At 41.5% G+C, this 27,006-nt stretch overlaps 2 protein-coding genes across 6 annotated transcripts in view; one reads left to right on the forward strand and one right to left on the reverse strand.

Annotated features, from left to right (window-relative positions):
* The window catches only part of IKBIP (IKBKB interacting protein), a 30,410-nt gene extending 22,293 nt beyond the window's left edge, over positions 1–8,117 (reverse strand). For 2 of the 3 annotated variants that reach the window (XM_008004348.3, XM_008004347.3), the window contains exon 1: positions 7,570–8,046. In XM_008004348.3, coding sequence (XP_008002539.3) covers positions 7,570–7,748 — 179 coding nt within the window. In that variant the 5' untranslated portion in view covers positions 7,749–8,046. Of the gene's footprint in view, positions 1–7,569 lie in introns of all 3 variants that reach the window. The other variant, XM_008004346.3, reaches the window with a different exon arrangement.
* A 172-nt stretch (positions 8,118–8,289) lies between these two features.
* Positions 8,290–27,006, forward strand: part of APAF1 (apoptotic peptidase activating factor 1) — an 86,186-nt gene continuing 67,469 nt past the window's right edge. Inside the window, exons 1-8 of one of the 3 annotated variants that reach the window (XM_008004350.3) lie at positions 8,298–8,877; positions 11,343–11,521; positions 11,650–11,839; positions 12,815–13,012; positions 21,734–21,917; positions 23,248–23,360; positions 23,467–23,598; positions 26,631–26,869. In XM_008004350.3, coding sequence (XP_008002541.2) covers positions 11,384–11,521; positions 11,650–11,839; positions 12,815–13,012; positions 21,734–21,917; positions 23,248–23,360; positions 23,467–23,598; positions 26,631–26,869 — 1,194 coding nt within the window. In that variant the 5' untranslated portion in view covers positions 8,298–8,877; positions 11,343–11,383. Of the gene's footprint in view, positions 8,878–11,319; positions 11,522–11,649; positions 11,840–12,814; positions 13,013–21,733; positions 21,918–23,247; positions 23,361–23,466; positions 23,599–26,630; positions 26,870–27,006 lie in introns of all 3 variants that reach the window. The other 2 variants (XM_008004349.3, XM_073021025.1) reach the window with 2 other exon arrangements.

A 27,006-nucleotide genomic window follows, 5' to 3' on the forward strand; every position in this document is an offset into this window, starting at 1 on the left:
ACTTTGTGCATCCTTGCAAAAGTGGTAACGCTTTGAGTTCATAAATGGCATCATTAGGCTAAATGTAGCTACAAAATTGTCCAAAGCTAAATTGGACAAATGTTTACAATACTGGAGGAAATACATTTCTTTTGATGATGCTGGCTAATTTCTATTCTACAGGATCCCAGGTTACATTATTAGCACAGATGGACTTTTCTCCTGTGTTTAAATTAATAGCAACCTTTAAAGCTTCTGGTTATTAGAAAACACTATTATCCTAATTCTCAAAGATGGCTGAACATAATTCTTTTTTCATTGGCTGTTTCATTTCTGGCTTTTAAGAGTTCCCCCCCAACCCCGCCAGAGTATAGGATATCTGAGGCCAGCAGATAGAGACCCTATTAAGAAAGAGACCACCCTAAAGAAATAAGAGTGGCCCTCCTCACGCCTTCCTGTCCCTCCCTGCCAGAAAAAAAAGAAAACAAAAAGAAATAAAAAAAGAAATACAGTTAATTTCAGGGACTGGTTTTATTATCCAATACTCCACCATAGATCTATACTACATATTAGCGAGCTTATTCAGAATGAATCATTATTATAAAAGAGACTTTTGTATGAAGGTTGATTCACTACAAAAATATATTAAAGGACTTTCTCAGAACTTCTTTTCAAATTCAAGCTTTAAACAAAATCTGTGTCATGTTAGTGGAAATATCGTCTCCGATAATTAGTTTTTTTGATGATTAGCCTCTTACTAAAATAAAAAAAAATTCATCCTTGATACATGTGAACAGTGCATATAAGAAAAAAGTACAAAGCTGACTTAGCACCAGTGAAGAAAAAAACGAAGTGGTGTGTGCTGTGCTATGTTAAAATGTATTTTATTTTTCACTTATATGTGCCAGACACTATTCTAAGTACTTGATAATAAATATTAATTCATTTAACATTAAACAAGATGATTGATTTTTTTTCTTTCTTTCTTTTTTTTGAGACAGGGTCTCGCTCCGCTGCCTAGGCTGGAGTGCAGTGGCATGATCTTGGCTCACTGCAACCTGCACTTCCAGATTCAAGTGATTACAGGTGTGAGCCACCGCACCTGGCCTAGATGACTGATTTTCTAGAAGTCAAGAAAATATGCTGAGAAAGCTGCTTCAGTTCTGAAAAACTAAGCTTTCAAACTGGCATCCATGTTAGGGCGTAAGGTGCTTCATTTCTTTTTATGAGTCAGGGGCATAGTCTAATTAAAGAGCAGTTCCCAGTCTTCCCATTTAGATGAGTGTAAAAAACAGGCAATTGGCCGGGCGCGGTGGCTCAAGCCTGTAATCCCAGCACTTTGGGAGGCGGAGACGGGTGGATCACGAGGTCAGGAGATCGAGACCATCCTGGCTAACACGGTGAAACCCCGTCTCTACTAAATATTACAAAAAAAAAACTAGCCGGGCGAGGTGGCGGGTGCCTGTAGTCCCAGCTACTCGGGAGGCTGAGGCAGGAGAATGGCGTGAACCCGGGAGGCGGAGCTTGCAGTGAGCCGAGATCTGGCCACTGCACTCCAGCCTGGGCGACAGAGCAAGACTCCGTCTCAAAAAAAAAAAATAAAAAAATAAAAAAAAAAACAAAACAGGCAATTAGGGTCTGCTAAAGGGTATACCTTCTAGTAGAAGGAAGAAAGTAATTATAATTCTGGACCCAGGGATTTCTATTTCTAGGATGTGGGCCTTTTGTTGGGTATTAATATCAAAGGGAGGCAACGAATCATACTGATTAGGTGGGTGACTGGACTGCCTTAGCTCTGGCATTTACTAAGATGTATAACCACTTTGGGCAAGTTAAATAACTTTGATGTCTCCTCATCTGTGAAGTGGGGATAATACCTTATTTTAATTTTATTTTTTAAAGACAAGATCTTGCTCTCTTTCCCAGGCTGGAGTGCAGTGGTGTGATCATGGCTCACTGCAGCCTCGCAGGCCCAATCCAACCTACCCCCTCAGCCTCCTGAGTAGCTGGGAACACAGGCATGTGCCACAATGCCTGGCTAATTTTTTTTTTTTTTTTTTTTTTTTTGAGATGGAGTCTCGGTCTGTCGCCCGCGCTGGAGTGCAGTGGCTGGATCTCAGCTCACTGCAAACTCCGCCTCCCAGGTTTACGCCATTCTCCTGCCTCAGCCTCCCGAGTAACTGGGACTACAGGCGCCCGCCACCTCGCCCGGCTAGTTTTTTGTATTTTTTAGTAGAGACGGGGTTTCACTGTGTTAGCCAGGATGGTCTCGATCTCCTGACCTCGTGATCCGCCCGTCTCGGCCCCCCAAAGTGCTGGGATTACAGGCTTGAGCCACCGCGCCCGGCCGTGGCTAATTTTTAAATTTTTTATAGAGATGGGGGTCTTCCCATGTTGCCCAGTCTTGTCTTGAACTCCTGGGCTCAAGTGATCCTCCTGTCTTGGCCTCTCAAACTGTTGGGATTATAGGTGTGAGCCATAGCACCCAGCCAATACTTTATAGGGTTGTAGTTTGTTTTTCGACAGGGTCTCATTCTGTTACCCAGGCTGGAGTACTGTAGCCTCATCATAGCTTACTGCAGCCTTGAACTCCTGGGTTCAAGTGATTCTCCCACCTCAGTCTCTCAAGCAGCAAGTAGCTAGGACCACAGGTACACTACCACCACTGGTTAAAACAAACAAACAAACAAACAAAAGATCTGGCTATTTTTGTTTGTTTGTTTGTTTTTTGAGGTAGCTGAAGAGGAAGAGGTCTACAGTGACGCAATCATAGTTCACTGCAGGTCAAACTCCCTGGGCTCAAGCGATCCTCTTGCCTCGGCCTCCTAAAGTGCTGGGATTATAAGTGTGAGCCACCACACCCGGCCGAGTTTTTGTAGACATTAAATAGTTATTGCTATTTATAAAAGCTCCTGGAACAATAGAGCATAGCACATCAGCTATTTCCTTTAAGAACTGCGGCCCCTTTCTTTTCTTTTTTTGGAGATGGAGTCTTACTCTGTTGCCCAGGCTGAGGTGCAGTGGTGTGATCTCGGCTCATTGCAACTTCCACCTCCCGGGTTCAAGTGATTCTTCTGCCTCAGCCTCCCAGCCAGCTGGGATTACAGGTGTCCACCAAGACTAGCTACCTTTCTTCTGGACTACTTTGTGCAGCTACTCTTCCATCCTTCCTACATGCCTATGATTGTATAACGGAAGCAGGGTTCCCGACCACTTGTACTTAATAGAAGCCCCAGGCCTGTCCCCCTTTGAACACAATAAACTGGGTTGTGTTTATGGCAAATGAAGGATGGAATAAATGGATTAGACCACTTATAAATCACTAAAGAAAAATAACTCTTGTTTTTGGGCCTCTTCTCACTATCATATCATATCCTATATTATATGGCCTTTTGTGGAAGAGTTAGATATAGGAGAAAGGGACCCAGGCTACTTTTAGTGTAGGCCTTACAAAAAGAATTTTCCTGACTCCTTCATAAGCCATTGCAGTCTATAGAGATCTCATACAGATCTATCCAGGGTCCTGTGATAATGAATGGTTTACACTTCCCTACAGCGCATGGTAGTAATTAATGGTGTATATTGCCTCTATATAGCTCCTTTAGGAATGTGAAACGGTGGCAGACAGCTGATTGAGGGCTTATAAATTCAGGGTTTCCTCTGGCTCTATTTCAGCTTAATAATGAAAAAGAGGCAAATAACCAAAGGAAGCTGTTGTTATGGACCTTCTGCAAGGAAAGAAGTTCCAGGGCCACTATTAGGGTCAGTACCCATTTAGCCCTATGTTTCATATCATCTATAGCCTCAGTTTTAGCACAATACCTAGTTTTCAAGAAAACCTTGACCATATTCCATTTTTAAGAAGCAGGACATCTAAAGTATACCCTGGTCTTTTAGATAAAACTCTACTAACACAAAGAAAAAACTTGGAGTTAGCCAAGGTTTTCCAGTATGATTTATAGACAAAATTATATTGGAGAGTAAAAAAAAAAAACAATTATACAACTTGTTTTAAGCGCTTTTGACTTTTTGTACATAACAGCTACTATAAAAAACTTTTATAAAAGCAATTTAGGCCAGGCATGGTGGCTCACGCCTGTAATCCCAGCACTTTGGGAGGCTGAGGCAGTCGGATCACCTGAGGTTGGGAGTTCGAGACCAGCTTGACCAATGGACAAACCCTGTCGCTACTAAAAATACAAAATTAGCTGGGTGTGGTGGCGCACACCTGTAATCCCAGCTACTCGGGAGGCTGAGGCAGGAGAATCACTTGCGGAGGTTGTGGTGAGCCGAGATTGCACCACTGTACTCCAGCCTGGGCAACAAGAGCGAAACTCCATCTCTTAAAAAAACAAAACAAAACAAAAAAACAACAAAAATAGCAATTAAAAAACCTATTGAAATTTCCTTAAGAAACAAAATTTTCACAATGGAATTTCCAGCTGATTAAATTTCTATGTAATTAAATAAGCATGCGTGACAGGTTGTGTCTTGTTTAGTAATTTAACAACTTTTTAACTTTCTGAAAGTAGAATCACCTCAATTCTCTTATCTGAAAATTTTCCATCAGAATTTAGAAAAGAGGTATGCAAACTGACACTCAAGCCATACAGGTTTGGGCAACTTATCTCCAGTGTTTATTGTCAAGATGACATAGGATATATCAGGCCTTTTTTTTTGTTTTCTTTGCAGGGTCTCACTTTGTCACCCAGGCTGAGTGCAGTAATGCGATCAAAGCTCACTAAAACCTCAAATTCCAGGGCTCAAGCGATCCTCCCACCTCAGCCCCGCAAGTAGCTGGGACTACAGGCATGCGCCACCATGCCTGGCTAATTTTTTTGTATTTTTTTGTAGAGACAGGGTTTCACCATGTTGCCCAGGCTGGTCTTGAACTCCTAAGCTCAAGAGATCCGCCCACCTCGGCCTCCAAAAGTGCTGGGATTACAGGTGGGAGCCACCGCGCCTGGCCTATCAGGCCTTTATTTTGCAGAGAGAAGATATTAAAGCACACACTTTTAAGTTTCTTATGTTTTATTTCTCTTTTCTTTCCAAATAGGAAATGGTCTGAAGACAATGATATAGTGCAATTCCTTGAAATCCTCCTTGGGCAGTGGAAGGGTTCAGATTTTTTCCCTCCAACTTAATAAGATGAAGCCTGAGAGTAAGCAGTATTTAAGAATACACAGGCACACATATGCACTTGTATTTTAACCACCAGGGCCGTGTCAGTACAGAAAGCATTTAATAAAGATTTGATGGACCTACTTTTAGATGCTGAATTATGTGTTTTATAGTGGTAAAGATCTCAATGGCTTTGTCAAAATTCTAGTGAGCTTTTAAGTATTTTAAGATGCCAAATGCTTGCTTTTTATTTGGAAAATGTTTACAAATGTCTTATGGGGATACATTTTTATTTCGAAATTTACTATGAATAAATGTTTTGCGATAAACAGCGACCAAAGTACATATGCTTCAATTTTTGCAGCAAAAGATTTAATAAGAGTAACTAAGAGGTAACTATTTAAATAATAATTATAGAATCTGCCCATAAAAATACATATAATACATATATTTTAGAGAGACAGGGTCTTGCTCTGTCTCTCAGGCTGGAGCACAATTGTATAATCATGGGTTACTGCAGCCTCGACTTCCCAGACTCAAGCTATCTTCTCACCTCAGCCTCCCAAGTAGTTGGGACTACAGGCGCATACCACCACACTTGGCTAATGTTTAGCCACGGTTTCACTATGTTTCCCAGGCTGGTTTCAAACTCCTGGCCTCAAGCAATTCTCTCGCCTCAGTCTCCCAAAGTGTTGGGATTATAGGCATGAACCACTGCGCCCGGCCCCCAAAATTATTTTTGATATAGCACTGTTTTATCATTTTGCAAACATAGTTCAAATTAAATCTTCCTAATGAATGTATTACATTCATTACAATGTAATACACTAACTGCAAATTCCTGATGTGAGGGTAATTTTATTCCCATAAAGTTTAGTTTTCTACTAAAGCTTATCCCAGAATAGTAACTAACTTTCCCAAAACAAAAAACGTTATTTATTTCTTTAGGCAAAGTCTCGCTCTGTTACCCAGGCTGCAGTGCAGTGGCGGATCTTGGCTCACTGTAACCTCCACCTCCCAGGTTCAAGTGATTCTCCTGCCTCAACCTTTGAGTAGCTGGAATTACAGGTGCGCACCACCAGGCCCAGCTAATTTTTGTATTTTTGGTAGTGATAGGGTTTCACCATGTTGGCCAGGCTGGTCTTGAACTCCCAACCTTGTGATCCGCCCACCTCAGCCTCCCAAAGTGCTGGGATTACAGGTGTGAGCCACCGTGCCCAGCTGTAACAAATCTTTTAACGCTGAAAAATACACTATTTGGGATGAGTCACCAGTAAAGTATAATTCCACATGTAATAGCATCAAAAATGTTTAGATGTTCAGGGTCTCTTCTAAAATTCTATCACTCTGGAAGATTAACAGTCTTACTAACTTTACAAACGTATGAAAAACGGAGAAAAATTCTGTTAAGGTACCAATCTTACCAAAATGAAATAGGCTATCACCTCACCCCCAGAAAAAAGAAGACTGGGAAAATAAAACTTACAAGTTGGTTTTAAGGTTATTTCTAATACTCATTTTTCCTAATGACACCAATATATTGCCATTTACCTGGTTTTAAAACTGCAACTGTTTAAAGTGAACACAAGTGCTATGTTTTGTAGCTTTACCATATTAAAGTTCAATCTGTAACTTAATAAAATTATAAAAATAATTAAATTCATAACGCACGCACGGTGATCAAAATATGAGCACTCCTCCAAGCTCTGCTACTATAACGTTTGCTCCTTTGGGATCATAATGATCTTTTTCTTTTTTTTTTCTTTCCTTTTTTTTTTTTTTTTGAGACGGAGCCTCACTCAGTCGCCCAGGCTGGAGTGCAGTGGTGTGATCTTGGCTCACTGCAGCCTCCGCCTCCGGGGTTCAAGCGATTCTCCTGCCTCAGCCTCCAGACGAACTGGGACTACAGGCGCCCACCACCACGCCTGGCTGATTATTCGTATTTTTGGTAGAGATGGAGTTTCACCATGTTGGCCAGGCTAGTCTCGAACTCCTGACTTCAAGTGATCCACCTGCCTTGGTCTCCCAACATAATGATCTATTTCAAGGTTGCAAATATTTCCATTAGGCATTTATGGGGCGAGTAGGGTGGGGCAGATGTGTCCCGGACTGGGGCACAGTGGACAGGAAGTAACGGTTTATAACGTCAACGCTTCTAACGTGAAGCGGGCGCTTCAGAAAGCGTGGCCGAATCTGCAGCTCTTAACAAGCGGCTCGTTCCCAAACTTTAGCCTCAAGTCTCTCTGAGCGATAGAGGCATGCTACCAGTACGGGGGAAAATGAGATACAAGATACGCGCGAAAGGGAAAAACAAGGCTGGGCTGTTTCCTTCCTTTGGGGTCAAGACAGAGGCACAGAAGGCCCAGCTCTGGGGGTTGGATCACCTCCGGCGGGATGCTGAGCCGGGTGGGAGAACAAACAGCAGGCGGCCCACAGGAGGCTGGCCCGGGCAGCCTCGCGTCCACTTACCAGGCCAGGCCCAGGCACGTCCCCAGCGACAGCAGGCTCAGGCCCGTTCGGGGGTCTGCCCAGCCCCCGCCTCCGCCGCCCCGGTCCTCGGGGGTCTTCCCGCCCTCGCTCCGCTTCCCGGGCTCCGCAGCGGGGGCTCCCTTGGGCCCCGACTTCTTCCGGCTCTTCACCTCAGACATGTCTGGAGGCCTTAGGAAGTTGAAGCCCCGGGCAGCTTCTTCACCAGGGGTAGCAGGACGTGGCCGCCTTGGCGATCGCGGGAACCCTGGGCGGTGACCGCGCCCCTTCACAGACTCGGCACCGCCCAGAGCCCAGCCCCTTCCCTCTCCCCGCCATCCTCGTTGCTTCACTGAGTCTTTCAGCTACCAGCTCCAAAGTTCCCCTAGGAGAGGTGGGCGGCGACCTCACCCCACAGCGCGTTCCACTGCGATATTGCTCCAAATCCGAAGAAATTCAAACTCCCGGGCGCGCTCAGGCCGACGGGACCCGAGGAGGTGGGGCGGGACAAAGGGGCCGCGCGCGCCACGTCGGGCGCGCCGCCCCCTCCCGAGTCGGGCCTTGATGGGAACGCGGCCTGTCCCTGAGGCGAAGCCAAGCCCCCTCCGCGGGATAGGCGGGCACTTCTACGCGCGCGGGCACGAGCCGTGGCGGGAGTGCGCGGCGCCGGCGGCGGCCCCTTGGGGCTTGGGGTGTGTTTATTTGCATAAGCGGGCGCGCGCCGTCCGGGCTGGGTGGGTCCGGCGGGATTTGATTGTTCAGCTGTCCAGAGGTGGAGAAGAGGTAGCGAGTGGACGTGATTGCTCTATCCCGGGCAAAAGGGACAGAACCGGAGGTGGAGAGTCTGGGCAGTCGGCGACCCGCGAAGACTTGAGGTGCCGCGGCGGCGTCCGGAGTAGCGCCGGGCTCCCCGCGGGGTGCAGCCGCCGTCGGGGGAAGGGCGCCACAGGCCGGGGAGCCCTCCTCCCTTTGTGTCCAGGAGTGGGTTCCACCGGAGGGCGGCCCGTGGGCCGGGCCTCACTGCGGCGCCCCGGGACTGTGGGGTCAGACTGCGGTGGGTGGACGCCCACCTCGCCACCCTTCGGAGGTGCCTGGGGGTCTTCGTGCGCCCCGGGGCTGCGGAGATCCAGGGGAGGCGCCTGTGAGGCCCGGACCTGCCCCGGGGCGCAGGGTATGTGACGGGACAGAGCCCCACACCCCTGATTCCCGGTGGAAAACCTCTGTTGCCGTTTCCCTCCACCGGCCTGGAGTCTCCCAGTCTTGTCCTGGCAGTGCCGCCCTTCCCAGTAAGACCTAGGCGCAAAGGCTTGGGTAAGTTGACCTCCTCGCTTTTCTCCCCGGGCCAGGTTCTTTGGAGGCTCGGTAGCTGGTTTCAGGAACTGAGAATTTGAGGACATGGTATATTTGATAACCATCCTGCTCCTGTACCAGGAAGAGAAATTCTCTAACGAGGAAGTAGTAAACTTAGGGTTTTCATGGATAAACGTACACTGTGTTTTCTGTTTTACATCTAGGAAGAGTTTTGGCTTTTCATTTTGTTGTGGGTTACAAAAGGTTTTGAGACTTAGTTCAGATTATTTGTGCAGTTTTAAAACGTGTTTAAGATTTGCATATTTTAGTTTAACAGGACTAGGTGAAATTGGAAATTAGTGTCAGAAAGCCAGAGTGTCTATTTGCTTAGCTATTGGACATAACCTAAAAAATTCATTCATTCTTGTTTTTTCACATCGAATTTCATTACTATAAATTCAGGAACATTTTATGTTTAAGAGGACAAAAACGTTATTAACATTTTAAAAAATGACAGTTTTAATTCCAATAAACTTTTTATCAGTTTCGTGCCCCTACTGGGCATTTTGTAAGCCTTGACAAGCATAGGCAAATACCCTACGTCCCTATTTTTCCAAGTGCTACATTTGGTGACTTCAAAAACAGTCATTGAAGTTTGATAATTACTGCCCCCTTCTGTGAGCTCCAAGTTGCTTGTGCTTGTGCTCTGTTTTTGCACTTTGGACGTTGACATTCCTACTCCCTCTCTCTTTTTCTTCTTTGACTAGACTGAATTATTTCAGGGAGATGACTCAATCTTTTCTGTAGTCTTGGTGTCTGACATATGGAGAGGAGCACAAGTGTGCGTTGAATAAATGAATTAATAAGCCCGTTTACACTCTTTCTATACATTGGATAGAGTTCTGTTAATCTTTTGAAAACTTGGAGACATTGTGAACTGGGTTTATGCCCATGGAAAAATTTGCATTATATTTGAAATAAAGTTGCTAGAAACGTCAAGTATTTTACTATAAAGGCTATTGTTCTTTCCGCATGTCCTCTTGGTCTGAGAAACGACATCAGAAAGTATTTCCTGTTGCTTTGTGGGAAATGTGTTTAGAAAGGAAGACCTAGAGCTGACGTCCTCCTTGAATGAGAACTAATACTCAATAGTAACAATGCTGTATTCACTCTTATGTTTGATAAGGAAAACAAGAAGTCTCTTAATATTAGGACTTCAGTGTAATCCCTATTTTATATAATCTTAATTAAAAAAGGAAGTATTTTATTGTAAAAAATGATAATGTGTGTTAAAAAAAATTGACAGTAGAGGCCGGGCATGGTGGGGCTCACAACTGTAGTCCCAGCACTTAGGGAGGCTGTGGTGGGTGGATCAGCTGAGGTCAGGAGTTCGAGACCAGCCTGGTCAACATGGTGAAACCTCGTCTCTACTAAAAAAAAAAATTAAGACAAGGTGGGGAGAAATCCCAAATTTTGCTACTCAGAAGTAACACAAACATTTTGATGAATAAACTTCTAAACATCTATGTATATATGATACCAACACTTTTTTTTTTTTTTTTTTTTTTGGATACAGAGTCTCAGTCTGTTGCCCAGGCCGGAGTGCAGTGGCATGATCTCGGCTTACTGCAACCTCTGCTGCCCTGGTTCAAGCAGTTCTCCTGCTTCAGCCTCCTGACCAGCTGGGATTACAGACGCCTGCCACTGCACCCATCTAATTTTGTATTTTTAGTAGACAGGGTTTCACCATCTTGGCCAGGCTGGTCTTGAACTCCTGACCTCATAATCTACCAGCCTCGGCCTCCCAAAGTGCTGGGATTACAGGCATGAGCCACCGCGCCTGGCCCCCACATTTTATGTTATATGTGCGATCATGTTTCTGTTTTTTTTTTTTTTCAGCAGCAGTGTTATGAACATCTTTCCGTGTCAATACATAGAGATACGTGTCTTATAATTTTGAATGGCTGCATAATATTCCATTTTATATACATACCCTAATTTTTAAAATCTGTATTCAAAATGATGGACATTTAGGTTGTGTTCATCACTGAAACATCCTCCATAAATTCTTTTTTTACTTTTTACCTTAGGCTCCCAATGTGCTGGGATTATAGGCTTGAGCTATCACACCTGAATGGAAACGATTAATTCTCCCTGTGGATATTTTCACATATGTGTTTGAATGTCTCCTTGAAGTAAATCCTTAGAAGTGGGATTTCTGGGTTAGAGAGAAAGCTTGTTTTAAACACTTACGTGTCTTATACTGCCTTCCAGAAAAATTGCATCCATTTTCTACTTTCCCCAATTAGTGCATAAGACAGTCCATTTTCTCATACCTTTCCAAGCATTGGGTTTTGTCCATTTAAAAAGTTTTACCAAGAAAAACAATCAGTTTTGTTCTTTTTACATTTCTTGTTTACTAATGAGATTTTGTATCGTTTCATATGTTTATTGGCCTGACAGATATTTTGGTGTTTTGGCTGTAGCTCATGGTTGACAGCTCAGAGAGAGAAAGATTTGAGGGAAGATGGATGCAAAAGCTCGAAATTGTTTGCTTCAACATGGAGAAGCTCTGGAAAAGGACATCAGGACATCCTACATCATGGATTACATGATTAGTGATGGATTTTTAACAGTATCAGAAGAGGAAAAAGTAAAAAATGAGGTAAAGCTCTCTGACGCAGTCCACACTTTCTTAAAAATGTTTAGAATTTCAGAACTTGCACTGGTCTCCACTAATTTGTGTTGCATACATATTCATTGTTATATACTAAACTACTTAATTTTTTTTAGCCCACTCAACAGCAAAGAGCAGCTATGCTAATTAAAATGATACTTAAAAAGGATAATGATTCCTACATATCATTCTACAATGCTCTACTACATGAAGGATATAAAGATCTTGCTGCCCTTCTCCATGATGGCATTCCTGTTGTCTCTTCTTCCAGTGGTAAAGATTCAGTTAGTGGAATAACTTCATATGGTTTGTATCCATTATACCTTCTATCACTTTGCTATCAAAATTGCTTTGGGTTTGTCTTACTGTAGATGTAATCTTTTGAAGAGAGTGTGACCAGTTCACTGAAAACCACGTGTTAAAAAAATTGTAGTGATATTTTCAATTTAAATATTTCTTATTTGCATCCATGTTAATTCTCACATTTTCTTCTTGCCCAGTTAACTGTATTGCTGAGATAATAATATGTCTGCCCTAATTTTTAGAGACAATAAGACAATTTATAGGCCCTTGTTTATTTTCTAGTTCTATGTGTTTATAGAGTTTATAGGAAAAAATAAGAATCTTTAGAGATATATGTTCTTGAAAGGTATTCCTTTTTTTTTTTTTTGAGACGGAGTCTCGCTCTGTCACCCAGGCTGGAGTGCAGTGGCTGGATCTCAGCTCACTGCAAGCTCCGCCTCCCGGGTTTAGCCATTCTCCTGCCTCAGCCTCCCGAGTAGCTGGGACTACAGGCGCCCGCCACCTCGCCCGGCTAGTTTTTTGTATTTTTTAGTAGAGACGGGGTTTCACCGTGTTAGCCAGGATGGTCTTGATCTCCTGACCTCATGATCCGCCCGTCTCGGCCTCCCAAAGTGCTGGGATTACAGGCTTGAGCCACCGCGCCCGGCCGAAAGGTATTCCATAAATGTTCTTCTTTTTACACTTGCCTTCCCAGTCTTCAATATGACAGAGACTGAAAAGTCAGGAAATAATAGGGTGAATAAAGCAGATACAGATAGAAACTTCCATTTTCTTTAGTCGTCTTGAAGGATATATGTTTGCCTTTTTGCTCTCTGTGGTCTGAGAAATCAGAAAATTGAAGTTAATATGCTAGCCTTATTTTCTTCTCTTGGAAATTTTCAGGCTAAGCCTCAGCTTTGCTCTTTGTTTTTTATGGTATTACTTCAGTAATCATTCCAAAGTTCTATTTATTCATGCTTGTTTTGTTTTGAATTTTAGTAAGGACAGTCCTGTGTGAAGGTGGAGTACCACAGAGGCCAGTTGTTTTTGTCACAAGGAAGAAGCTGGTGAATGCAATTCAGCAGAAGCTCTCCAAATTGAAGGGTGAACCAGGATGGGTCACCATACATGGAATGGCAGGCTGTGGAAAGTCTGTATTAGCTGCAGAAGCTGTTAGAGATCATTCCCTCTTAGAAGGTAAGTGTCTTAGTCCATTTCATAGTCTAATAAGGTAGATAGACACGTAAAAATATTATGATGTATCAATATGTGATAAATTGAATGGTAGAAACAAGTATAAGGTACAGAGTTAGAACAAAGAAAGGATATGTTAAGTCTCTAAAGGAAGAGGATGGATAGGACAGGCTTCCTGAATGAGATGACATTTTAGTGGGAGTTTGGATAAAGAATAAAAATTTGCCAGGCGGTGAAGGTAGGGATGGGAGACTAGAGAAGGTGGGAAGGGTAGTGGGTGGTTACTAGGGTGGGGAAGGGCATACTGGGTAAAAGAGGGTTTAAGACATATTGATGGATATACCACTGACCTTAGTGAGCCTGGTAGGTTCTCAGGATATTCATCAGGAATAGTTGTATAGCTCCATCAGCTCTAGGCTGCCCCTGTTCATCAGAGTGTTCTCATTCATCATTGTGTTCTCTCTGTATGACACTTCTAGGGGAATTCAAAGACAGTTCCCAACTTCTGGTAGTTAATAATTTTTTTTTTAGTAGGCCAGGCACGGTGGCTCATGCTTGTAATCCCAGCTGAGGCGTGGATCACCTGAGGTCAGGAGTTCAAGACCAGCCTGGGCAACATGGTGAAATCCCGTCTGTACCAAAAATACAAAAAAAATCAGCCAGGTGTGGTGGTGAGCACCTGTAATCCCAGCTACTTGGGAGGCTGAGGCAGGAGAATCGCTTAAACCCGGGAGGCGGAGGTTGCAGTCAGCTGAGGTCGCACCACCGCACTCCAGCCTGGGCAACAAGAGCAAGACTCCATCTCAAAAAAAAAAAAATTTTTTTTTTTTTTCAGTATGTATAACATGATCTACGGTTAAAACAGTTTAGACAGAATGATTGGAATAAGTAGTAAGCCTCTAAGAGACTTAAAAATATGGAGGCTGGGGTACATCTATGTGTACATGTGGCCTCAGTTTAATGTCATAGCCTTTGTAAGTGATATTGACTATACTCTTGTCAGAAGTACGCCCAATTCCTAACCCTTGGTTTTTCCCCTCTGTCATTACAGAGAAGTTTCCTGAGACTTAGCTCCTCTCAAGTCTCAGACCCAAGGATTTTTTTAAACCACTACTGCAAAGTTGATCGCTAAGGATATGTCAGGATAAATTTGGCTTAAGTTCCTTTAGTGTGAAGAGATGAGTTTTCCTTTCAATATTATGATGAACTTTCTTTGTATATTTATAATATTCCAATTTATAGGTTTAAAAGAACACTGCCTCTCCCCATTTAAATTGCTCTACATTATTGTGATGAATTTTCAGTTCTAGGGATTAAAATTGGCCAACAGTTTATGGAATTACTCAGGAGTCATACTCTATAAATTGTTATCTTGGAACAGGTTTTAACCACTTTGAGAAAATCCTAGAGATACCGGGAACTGTCAAGTACATGTGAGCTTAATTCATATTCCTCATGTACTTTTGTGGGATCTCAAGTTCAGAGGATTGAGTTATTCATATTCCTTAGTTCACGGCTTATTATAGTAGATCTGTACTAGGCTGAGCTTCTCACTGTATTTATTTATTTCCATTTCAAAATTTCCTTTTCTTATTTCCTTTCCCCTCTCCATGGACAATCCTAATGTATTTAATGTATGTTCTTTGTAAATGTCTGTGTAAAGTATGTGCTCTTGTAAAATATGTATGTTGTTTATATGCAGGTGTTTTAAATTTGCATAGATGTTATGGTATTAATTATTCTGTTTTTTATCTCCCGTGACACAATGTTTTTAAGATTTATCCTTCTTGCTGTGTATACATGTTATTTGTTACACCTGATTGCCACCAACCCATTTTACTGTCCATTGCCCTAAGTAAATGGACATGTAGATTGTATCCAACTCTCTGCTGCTCCAGCAAAGCTGGGTTGAACTTTTATGTAAGAATTTCTTGGGTATTTGTAGCTAGGGGCAAAATTAGTAATTTTTAATTTATTTTTATTTTTTTAAAAGAGACAGAGTGTCATCCTGTTGCCCAGCCTGAGTGCAGTGGCCATATCATAGCTCACTGCAGCCTCAAACTCTTAGGCTCAAGTGATCCTCCCACCTTAGCCTCCTGAGTAGCTGGGTCTACAGGCACATGCCACCATGCCTGGCCAATTGTTTATTTATTTATGAGACAGGGTCTTGCTTTGTCACCCAGGCTGGAGTGCAGTGGCATGATCTTGGCTCCCTGCAACCGCTGCCTTCTGGGTTCAAGTGATCCTCCCACCTCAGCCTCCCGAGTAACTGGGACCACAGGTGCATGTTGACACACCCAGCTAGTTTTTGTATTTTTTGTAGAGATGGGGTTTTGTCATGTTACCCAGGCTGGTCTCAAACTCCTGAGCTCAAGATATTCACCTGCCTTGGCCTCCCAAAGTGCTGGAATGACAGGTGTAAGCCACTGTGCTTGGCGTGTTTTAAAAAATTTTTTGTAGAGACAGGGTCTTGCTATCTTGTCCAGGCTGGTCTCAAACTCCTGGGGTCATGCTCCTGCCTTGGCCTCCCGAAGTGCTGGGGTTACAGGTGTGAGCTACCATGCCCAGCCAAAATTACTAAATGATAGGATATATAAATATCAAATTTGATTCTCCTCTAGTCTGTACTTTTCCCCCAGACGAGTATGGGGACTCCTATAACCTCACTTCTGCAGTGACACTTGGTATGATCCAGCTTTGTAATTTTTGCCAGGGAAACTTCTATAAAGTTGTATCTTTTACTTTGCATTTCTCTGGTAACTCAGGTTTGAACATTTCTTCATAAGCTTGTTGTTAGCCTTTTGAGTTTCTTTTTTTATGGATTTTGTTTATATTGTCTATTTTCCATTGGGATTTCCATTTTTTTTTCTTTTTTCTTTTTAGAAGTTTCTTATATATTCTAGAAATTAGACTTTGTTGGTTTTAGACTTTATTTTATTTTTTTTTGAGACTGAGTTTCGCTCCTGTTGCCTAGGCTGGAGTGCCATGGCGCGATCTCGGCTCACCACAATCTCTGCCTCCCAGGTTCAAGCAATTGTCGTGCCTCAGCCTCCTGAGTAGCTGGGATTATAGGCACCCATCACCACGCCTGGCTAATTTTGTGTTTTTGGTAGAGACGGGGTTTCTCCATGTTGGTCAGGCTGGTCTTGAACTCCTGACTTGAGGTGATCCCCCTGCCTCGGCCTCCCAAAGTGCTGAGATTACAGGCGTGAGCCACTGCGCTCAGCTGGTTTTAGACTTTTAAATACCTCATTTTAATTTGCCATGTGATTAATTTTTTTCTTGGGTGTCCTCAGTAGAAGAGAACTTCGATGTAGTCAAACTAATCAAATTTTTTTTTTGTCTTCTAATTTGTATTTCCTGAGTTTTGTTCTAGTCCTATTACAGTCTTATTATTCATATTTTGCTCTTTATTCTCATATTTAGCTCTTTATTCTCTGGAGTCTGCCTTTGTATGTTCACTAGTGCAAGAGTAGGTGCTTTCCCAAAGATAAATTTTAATCTCTGGAGTTCACTTCCATTCTCAAATACAGGAACATTGGATTTTTGACACTTAATGTATTACAAAACATTTTCTTTTAAAATTACAGATAATGTAAGAATTCTAAATTTGATTAAAATTGTAGTTCCTATGGAAATGTCATCTTTGGGTGGTGATTGGGATAAATTAAAGAATATTAAGTTTTTAACTTTGAGCTGAGTGTAGTAGCTCATGCCTGTAATCCCAACACTTTGGGAGGCTGAGGCAGACAGATCATTTGAAGTCAGGAGTTCGAGACGGGCCTGGCCAACATGGTGAAACCCCGTCTCTACTAAAAATACAAAAATTTGCTGGGCGTGGTGGCGCCTGCCCATAATCCCAGCTACTTGGGAGGCTGAGGCATGATAATCGCTTGAACCTAGGAGGCAGAAGTTGCAGTGAGCCAAGACTGCACCACTGCCCTCCAGCCTGGGTGACAGAGTGAGATGCCATCTCAAAAAAAAAAACCAAACTCTCTCTATATATATAGTTTTTAACTATTTGTGCCTATACAGTTTTGAGTAACCCAGTTGTCTTTTGAAATTTCAACTTATTTGTAGGGAGATAGTGAAGAACAAATGTATCTTTAAATACAGTAATGACATTTTACATTACTGTATTCGTATGTTGGTTTTTAATCATGGATGCCTTCTTCATAGACTGTGTTCCTATATGTTTCTGTCCTTTCCAAGATTTCTTTGTGTTGTTAGATTATGAATTGCTACCAGGATAAGCCTCCTGTGAAAGTATTATGGAGTTTTCCCTGAATAAAGGCAACTTTTCTCTGAATTAGTTTCTCTGAATGAATTGTAAATACAGCCTAATGCGAGGCTAAATTGCTCCCTCTTGTGCCCATAGTGAAGATGTTTAGATTCTTTCTGAAATGTGGAATTAATGGTTCAGTTTTTAACCAAATGTGATGTTAGAGATTTGCATATCAGGTAGTCATTTGGTCTGTTTGCCTTTTTAAAGCTGGTAGTGTTTTCTCTTTTCTTGCGTGTGTTTAAATGCCCTACATTTTTAGTTATAAATTTAGGGAAAAAAGGCCTTTGACCCTAGGTAATAGGTACGTAAATTAAAATGTGAAAGAATTTACTAGGTAGTTACATCAGGATGCTTTCTTTACCTTTAATCTTGGGATGATCTTTACAAATTTAATTTAATTTAATTTTGAGACAGAGTCTCACTGTGACGCCTAGGCTGGGGTGCAATGATCTTGGCTCACTGCAACCTCTGCACCCAGATTCGAGCAATCCCCCTGCCTCAGCCTCCCAGGTAGCTGGGACTACAGATGTGCACCACCACACCTGGCTAATTTTTGTGTTTTTAGTATAGATGGGGTTTTACCTTGTTGGCCAGGTTGGTTTCGAACACCTGACCCAAGTGATCCCCTCGCCTCAGCCTCCCAAAGTGCTGGGATTACAGGCTTGAGCCGCCGTGCCTGGCCGATTTTTACAAATTTTAGGTAGACAGCACAAATTGTGAAAAAAGGAAACTTAAAGCAACAGATAGTTTACATCTCTATATTTTAAAAGTAGTATTTTCATTTAAAAAGAAGTAAAAGTTCTCCTTACTTGCTCCTTTTTGCTTTCTCCTAAATTCTTAATCTTTTTTTTATTTTTATTTTTGAGACAGACTCTCACTTTGTCACCCAGGCTAGAGTGCAGTAGCATGATCCTGGCTCACTGCAGTCTCAACTTCCCAGGCTCAGGTCATCCTCCCACCTCAGCCTCCTGAGTAACTGGGCCACAGGTGCATAGCACCTTGCCTGGCTAATGTTTGTATTTTTTTAGAAACGTGGTTTTACCATGTTGCTCAGGCTGGTCTAGAAATCCCGGGCTCAAGCAATCTGTCTGCCTTGGCTTCCCAAAGTGCTGGCAGCCACCATGCCTGGCTCTAAATTCTAAATCTTACCCTAGAGATAGTCTTGGTTAACAATTTGGAGTAAATTTTTTCAAACTTTATTCTTTGCATTTATGAATATATATACATATGGAGCACAGCTTTAAGTGAAGTCTCGAGGACTTGCTGTTTCATAACTGTAAACTTACACTGAAGGTCATAACTATAAACTTACACTGAAGAAGGCCTGAGGGGACTTCAGAATCTTTAGGAGTAAGCAATAGGGCTTGTCTACCTTCTTCTAAGACATTAGCACTGATAATCAAACCAGGCTTCACAGCCCCGTCTCTACCTCAGTTACTGTACAGTTCTCTGTCTCCAGTTGTTTGTTATATTTTAGACTTTCATGCAGTCATTATTCAGTACATTGACAAATTCTGATCTAGGTCTTCTTCTCTCATTCCTATGTGTTTCTGCCATACCCTGTAGAACTCCTCCTCTGTGAGCAGGAAACTCTCTTGTATCATCAACTTCTTAGAATATTCACCTTCTTGCCTTATCTGAAACTGGCCAGTTTCCTGAGGATACTGCCTTCTCCGTAACCTTCTTAAGTGACATGGCAAGTTTTTTCCTTTATATCCCACATACTTTAGCACCAGGAAATGGGTGGGCATTGTTCTTGCTCTCTGTTGCCTCATCCAGACCATTAATACTCCCTTCTCCAGCTGAATGCTTTGAGGTTCATGTCTCTAACCTTTCCTATTGATGTAATCACCATCTTATTCATTGACGATTGGAGTTCTTAGCTTTTAACCTTCCTCTTATGCCCTTTGTCTGTTAGCACTCTTAGTGATTTTGATACCTATGTGGATGAGTCATCCAAAACCTTAGCCTCTTCTTTCCCTAACCACTTTGTCTCCTGTGACTTTTTTTTTTTTTTTTTTTTTTTTTTTGGTTAAATTTGTGAGACGGAGTCTTGCTCTGTTGCCCTGGCTGGAGTGCAGTGGGGCGATCTCTGCTCACTGCAAGCTCTGCCTCCCGGGTTTACACCATTCTCTTGCCTCAGCCTCCTGAGTAGCTGGGACTACAGGTGCCTGCCACCACGACCCGCTAATTTTTTGTATTTTTAGTAGAGACAGGGTTTCACCATGTTAGCCAGGATGGTCTGGATCTCCTGACCTCGTGATCCTCCTGTCTCAGCCTCCCAAAGTGCTGGGATTACAGGCATGAACCACTGCACCTGGCCTCCTGTGGCCATTTCTTAACTCTTCCCTGATTACAGGCTGGACCCTGATCCTTGTCATTACTAGAACTACAGCACTTTTGCAATCTTGATGTTGAGCATTCTCTTCTACTCTTTACCCGCGTCCACCTATTTTATTCTTCAAGTTTATTGCTATAGACTTACCAAGACTTCTCATCCATTGATTCCAGAATATCCTCTCTATTCATACTATCAGTTCTCTCCTAGACTTGAGCCATCATTGTCCATCATTTTATTGCCCATCATTCAGTTGCTTCTTAGCACATACTCTTGGCTCTTTAGTCCTCTCCTTATCTGGAGCGAAAACCGGTTTTTTTTTCTATGCTGGGAAATGGAGTAGGTATTTGCTCTTCATGGCTTCATCCAGACCTTTGCTTACTTCCTCTTTTCTGGGACTGATCCTTTCCTTGACCTTGTGCAGGTTCAAAGACTCCACGTCACTTCAAGTTATAAAAAGTCTCATTTCCATAATTAAAATGTCAAGTCCTATTCAGTACTGCAAACTTCATTTACATACAAGGTTCAGTTGGGCCTGTCTGAGACTTTGGAAGCCTGCAATGGGATAGTAGGTTAAGGTGGACATTGTGAGTTGTTTCTAGCTTTTTCCTATTGCAAACAATGCTGCAGTGAATATTCTTGTTGATGCAGAATGGTGTAGAAGTTGAACATTGATGCTTTAAGTTTGAATCTCAGCTTTGCTTTATTAGCTGTGTAACTTTGGGCAAATTACTCAGCTTTTCTATTCTTCAGTTTCCTCATTTTCAAAATGAAGGTAATAGTGTCTGCTTGATAGTGTGCTATAGTATTAAATGAATGAACATACATAGAACTCTTAGAATAGTGGCCAATAAATATCTGATGTAAATAGATATTTGTGCATATAGGCAAGTATCTCTTTTGGGTGATTAAGTTTTTAAAATAGTGATTTATGTTTGTATTTAATTATTTGTGAATACCAGTAAATAAATTGCCCTTTGGTGTAATTTAACTCATTTATCTTTGAGTCTGTTTTTTGCTTTTTTTGGTATGTTTATGTTTAAGATCACATAAATCTTTATGATTGATGCTACTGGAATGATCTAATGCTACTGTTTACCGTGTTTTACACATGGGGACCCCTCTTTTTTATATATGTATATTTATGTGGAGGTGATTAAATATAGTTTATGAAGACTTAAGATTTTGGCTCCTGATAATACGTAAATAAAAATACATATTTCAAGATGTTTTATGGCTCAATTAACGATGATGATAACAGTAATAATAATCATGGCCATTCTTAGTGCTTACTAGTTCGAAGCTTAATATTGGTAAATTGCTCTCAGATCCATAACACTAACGTCTTGTTTTAATCCTTTATGCTTAACATAGCAATTTCACATATTTTATATCATTAATTTTTCCCAGCAACTCTGAAATAGGTGGGCTAGACAACCTTATTTCAGTATAACAAATGAGACTGAAGTTAAATGATTTGCTAAAGATTGCTTAGCTAGTAAACAGTAGAGCCAGACTTGAATCTAATTTCCTATTTTAAATCTGTATAAGAAAACTATAATGGGCGAGTTATATGTTCCAGGACATCAGTAGTTCTCAATGAGGGGTGATTTTGCACCACCCCAGGTGACATTTGACAATGTTTGGAGACATTTTTGTTTGTCAGTACTGGTGAAGGGGAATCCTATTGGCATCTAGTGGATAGAGGCCAAAGAGGCTGTTAAACATCCTATAATGCATAGGACAGTCCCTTACAACAAAGAATTGCCATCCCAAAAAGTCAGGAGTACAAGGTTTAGAAACTGCTGTGCAGCGATCATTGACAACACAGGACAAAGATAATAAAACTTTACTTGGTAAGATTTTCCTGATAAGCCACAGATTTACTCCAAACTTCAGTTTTTTCACATCTTCAACGTGTCTTAGATTCAGGATATAAAGCCTACCAATATCTTGCGTGTAAAATTTATACTCTAAATCAAGAGAGGTCAAAGATATGATGGGACTGAAAATTGGAGTAAATCTGATGCTTAACAGTAAAACCATTTAAAGGAGGACTCCTGTTGAAAGGCCTTAAGTTCATTATTCTTTCCCTCACTAGATTGTTTCCCAGGGGGAGTGCATTGGGTTTCAGTTGGGAAACAAGACAAATCTGGACTTCTGATGAAACTGCAGAATCTTTGCACACGATTGGATCAAGATGAGAGTTTTTCCCAGAGGCTTCCACTTAACATTGAAGAGGCTAAAGACCGTCTTCGCATTCTGATGCTTCGCAAACACCCAAGGTACTGATGGTCTAATTTAGTTGGTGTGTGAAGTCCCAATAAGATGCAACTACTGACTTCTTGAGAACATCATGCCTTTTTCCTGCTGTCCTAAAAGGAGGATAAGAGAGAACCATCGCCGTCGGGCGTGGTGGCTCACGCCTGTAATCCCCGCACTTTGGGAGGTCAAGGCGTTTGGATCACCTGAGGTTAGGAGTTCAAGACCAGCCTGATTAACATGGTGAAACCCCCTCTCTACTAAACATACAAAATTAGCCAGGTATTGGTGGCGCATGCCTGTAATCCCAGCTGCTCGGGAGGCTGAGGCAGGAGAATTGCTTGAACTCGGGAGGCGGAGGTTGCAGTGAGCCGAGATCGTGGCATTGCACTCCAGCCTGGGCAATAAGAGTGAAACTGTCAAAAAAAAAAAAAAAAGAAAGAAAGAAAGAAAAAGAAAAGAGAAAGAACCATTGCTTTCTTGTATTTAAAAAGGTAAAAAAAAAGGGGGCTGCCATTTGGCCTAAAATTGCTTTTTTTCTTTGCTTCCTATCTACCACATTGTCTCATATGTACGATTGTAGGCTCTCAGGGAATGTCTTAAGTAGGTGAGTTCGTGAGTGGTCTTTGCTAGAAAGTGTAAACTTCTTACTTTGAATCCATTATTTCTAATGGGTTAACATAGAACAAGAGAGAATAAATGCAGGCAACTGACAAATGTCAGGAAAGGGCCAGCACGGTGGCTTGTGCCTGTAGTCACGGCACTTTGAGAGGCCATGGTGGATAGTTTGCTTGAGCCCAGGAGTTCAAGACCAGCGTGGGCAACATGACGAAACCCTGTCTTTCTAAAAAATAGAAAAATTAGTCTGATGTGGTGGTACACACCTGTGGTCCCAGCTACTCAGGAGACTAAGGTGGGAGGATCACTTGAGCCTGGGAGATCAAGGCTGCAGTGAAACTAGATTGTGCCACTGTATTCCAGCTTGGGTGGCAGAGGAAGACCCTATTTCAATTTAAAAAAAAGTCAGGAAGGATTTTTAATGGAGCTCTTCTTTTGTCTTAGTTTCTAGAAATATACATGTAACTCTTCTACTTCCATATACTTCAGGAGTGAGTTTGTTTTGTTTGTTCAACAGTTAATTAATTCAGCAAATACTTACCATTATAATTATGTGCCAGGCACTGTTACCAAAGAGTATAGCAAAGAGGAAGAATCATTTTCCTAGACCTAGCTATCTATTTGTTTAAAAAATTTTTTAATTTGGTAGATTTTTAAAGACACTGGTGGGATTATCTTTTTAAAAGGAAGCTTAAAATAAGTGTCCTTAGTGATTAATTTTTTTTTTTAAATTAGGTCTCTGTTGATCTTGGATGATGTTTGGGACTCTTGGGTGTTGAAAGCTTTTGACAATCAGTGTCAGATTCTTCTTACAACCAGAGACAAGAGTGTTACAGATTCAGTAATGGGTAAGGATTATTCATTAACTTTTTAGTACCTTTATATTTAATTCAATTACATTTAAATATGTGGCATACCAAATTACTTACTTTGTCTTGTGATTTTTGTTTGCAGGTCCTAAATATGTAGTCCCTGTGGAGAGTTCCTTAGGAAAAGAAAAAGGACTTGAAATTTTATCCCTTTTTGTTAATATGAAGAAAGCAGATTTGCCAGAACAAGCTCATAGTATTATAAAAGAATGTAAAGGTATGGTTATTTATTTTGTTTATGAGGAGGTTATAGGGAGTTATATAATTTCCCTTTTGTAAATTAAGCTAATGAATATGATAACTTAGCACATGAACATCCAAAAACTTTTCTGGGAGATTTAGTATTTTAGGTTCTTCTCTGATATCTTAAATGGATACATGATATTATGGTATTTATTTATTCATTAAAATAATACTTACCATCTACCCACAGTGTGTTAGAGACCACATTAGCGAGAGAAGTGAGACACAGATGTGACCTCTGCTGGCAGAGTTAAAAATATAGTGAGAATCAGATTTAAAACTTGTTTTTGCTTGGGATTTTATAAAAATAGTATTCTAATTTGGTAAGTAAAAACTGGTGTCTTAATTTGCATTTTTTGTTAGTGAAGTTAAACTTTTTACTTGTTTATTGAATATGTTTTAAGAAATTATCCTTGACTTTAAGAAATTATCCTTGACTCACTTTTCTTTTTTGATATAAGTATTTTTAACTTATTTCTAAATACTCTAAAAATTGAAACTATTAGCTCTTTGTCATATTTTTACAAGTATTATTTCCCAGTAAGACAATTTTTTAATGTAAAATTTATATATAGGATCTCGCTATGTTGCCCAGGCTGGTCTTGAACTACTTGCCTCAAATGATCCTCCTACCTTAGCCTCCCAAAGCGCTGGGACTACAGGCATGAGTCACAATGTCCAGCCTGTTTCCCAGTTTTTTGTGTACCTTTTATTTGTTGTATTCTTTTGACATATAGAAGCTTAAAATTTTATATAGTCAAATCTATCAACTCTTAAAATTATTTCTTTCATTGTTGCTATGCTTGGAAATACCTTATTTTTCTTCTTTTTCTTTTTTTTCTCTTTTGAGACGTAGTCTCACTCTGTCGTCCAGGCTGGAGTGCAGTGGCGTGATCTTGGCTCACTGCAACTTCTGCCTCCCAGGTTCAAGCAGTTCTTCTGCCTCAGCCTCTCGAGTATCTAGAACTACAGGCATGTGCCACCATGCCCGGCTAATTTTTATATTTTCAGTAGAGATGAGGTTTTGCCATGTTGGTCAGGCTGGTCTCAAACTCCTGACCTCAGGTGATTGCCCGCCTCGGTCTCCCAAAGTGCTGGGATTATAGGCATGAGCTACAATACCTGGCCACCTTATTTTTCATTTTGCCATCAAATAGAAACACAGTTTTGTTTGTTTATTTATTTTTTGAGACTGAGTCTCACTCTGTCGCCCAGACTTCAGTGCAGTGGCGTGATTTCTGCTCACTGCAACCTCTGCTGCCCGGGTTCAAGTGATCCTCCTGCCTCAGCCCCCTAATAGCTGGGATTACAGGCGTGTGCCACTGCACCCAGCTAATTTTTGTAGTTTTAGTAGAGATGGGGTTTCACCATCGTGGCCAGGGTATTCTTGAACTTCTGACCTCGTGATCCACCTGCCTCGGCCACCCAAAGTGCTGGGATTACGGGCCTGAGCCACCACACCTGGCCAGTTTTGTTTATTTTTGAAGAAATCTTACACTTAGGAAAAATGCTTGATTTGTAGTTATTACAAAGGGTGATGCATGTCCATTTTGAAAATGTGTGAAACTATAAAGAAAAAATAGAAATTATCCATAATCTGATAATTATTAGCATCATGAGAGTATTGCCTCCACTCTTTTAGAACAAAGATTTTAAAAATTGAGATTATGTATACATAGTTTTGGATCTTGCCCTTATTTTTGAAGAGCCAGGGTCTTGCTCTGTCACCCAGGCTGGAGTGCAGTGACAAGATCACAGCTCACCGCAGGCTTGAATGTCTTGTCTGAAGCAATCCTCCTGCCCCAGCCTCCTGAATAGCTGGGACTGCAGAAACTCACCACCTACCTGGGTAATTTTTAAATTTTTTTGTAGGGACAGGGTCTCACTATGTTGCCCAGGCAGGTCTCAAACTTCTGCCCTCAAGCAATCCTCCCACCTCAGTCTCCCGAAGTGCTAAGACTACAGACGCATGTCACCACACCCAGCTGGACCTTACCCTTTTTTTTTTTTTTGAGACGGAGTCTTGCTCTATTGTCCAGGCTGGAGCGCAATGGTGTGATCTTGGCTCACTGCAAGCTCTGCCTCCCGGGTTCGTGCCATTCTCCTGCCTCAGCCTCCTGAGTAGCTGGGACTACAGGTGCCCACCACCATGCCCCGCTAATTTTTTTGTATTTTTAGTAGAGGCGAGGTTTCACTGCGTTAGCCAGGCTGGTCTTGATCTCCTGACTTTGTGATCTGCCCGCCTTGGCCTCCCGAAGTGCTGGGATTACAGGCGTGAGCCACCGCGCCTGGCTGACCTTACCCTTTTTATATATCTTGAGCATTTTCCCATGTTGTTAAATATTTTTTTGAAAAAAATTTACCAGTGGCATAATATTGATATATCTTAATTTATTCAACCACTTCTCTATTATTGGACATTGTTTACGTTATTTAAGATTTTTTTCACTGTTGTAAGTATGCTGTGATGAATATCCTTAAACTTAATCATTCTTTTTTTTTTCTTTAAGACAGGCTCTCACACTGTTCCCCAGGCTGGGATGCAGTGGTGCCATCATGGCTCACTGTAGCCTCAACCTCCTGGACTGAAGCAGTCCTCCCACCTCAGCCTCCTAAGTAGCTAGTACTATAGGCACGCACCACCACACCTGGCTGATATTTCTAATTTTTATTTTTAGTACAGACAAGGTCTCATTATGTTGCTCAGGCTGGCATATATATATATATGTGTGTATATATATATATATATTTTTTGTAACGACATCTTAGCCAGATTTGATCTATGTTATTTTGACTTAATAAAGTTAATCAGGAACTTATTAAATTAAATCTTATTTCTAATTTTTTTTGGAATAAATATCTAGAAGTGAAGTCAAGAGTGATAAATATTTAAGGCTTTTGATAACGTGCAGCAGAAATTGTTTCTTAGTAGTATAAGTTGATTCTTAGTAGTGACAAAATAGGATGGTATTAGCACAGTGACTTCTTTTTTTTTTTTTTTTTAAGGCTCTCCCCTTGTAGTATCTTTAATTGGTGCACTTTTACGTGATTTTCCCAATCGCTGGGAGTACTACCTCAAACAACTTCAGAATAAGCAGTTTAAGAGAATAAGGAAATCTTCGTCTTATGATTATGAGGCTCTAGATGAAGCCATGTCTATAAGTGTTGAAATGCTCAGAGAAGACATCAAATATTATTACACAGATCTTTCCATCCTTCAGAAGGACGTTAAGGTGCCTACAAAGGTAATGGGATCAATGATCCTTATCATTGGGCATTTATTGCATGTAAGCTTTGATATAGTACTGAGCATGTTGTTACAGAGAACCTTGGAAGGATAAGACCCAGGGGACTGAGGTGGTGGGGTGTTGGGTGTAGAAGT

This window comes from Chlorocebus sabaeus, chromosome 11, assembly GCF_047675955.1.
Source record: "Chlorocebus sabaeus isolate Y175 chromosome 11, mChlSab1.0.hap1, whole genome shotgun sequence".
In the NCBI taxonomy this organism is placed as follows: Eukaryota; Metazoa; Chordata; class Mammalia; order Primates; family Cercopithecidae; genus Chlorocebus; species Chlorocebus sabaeus.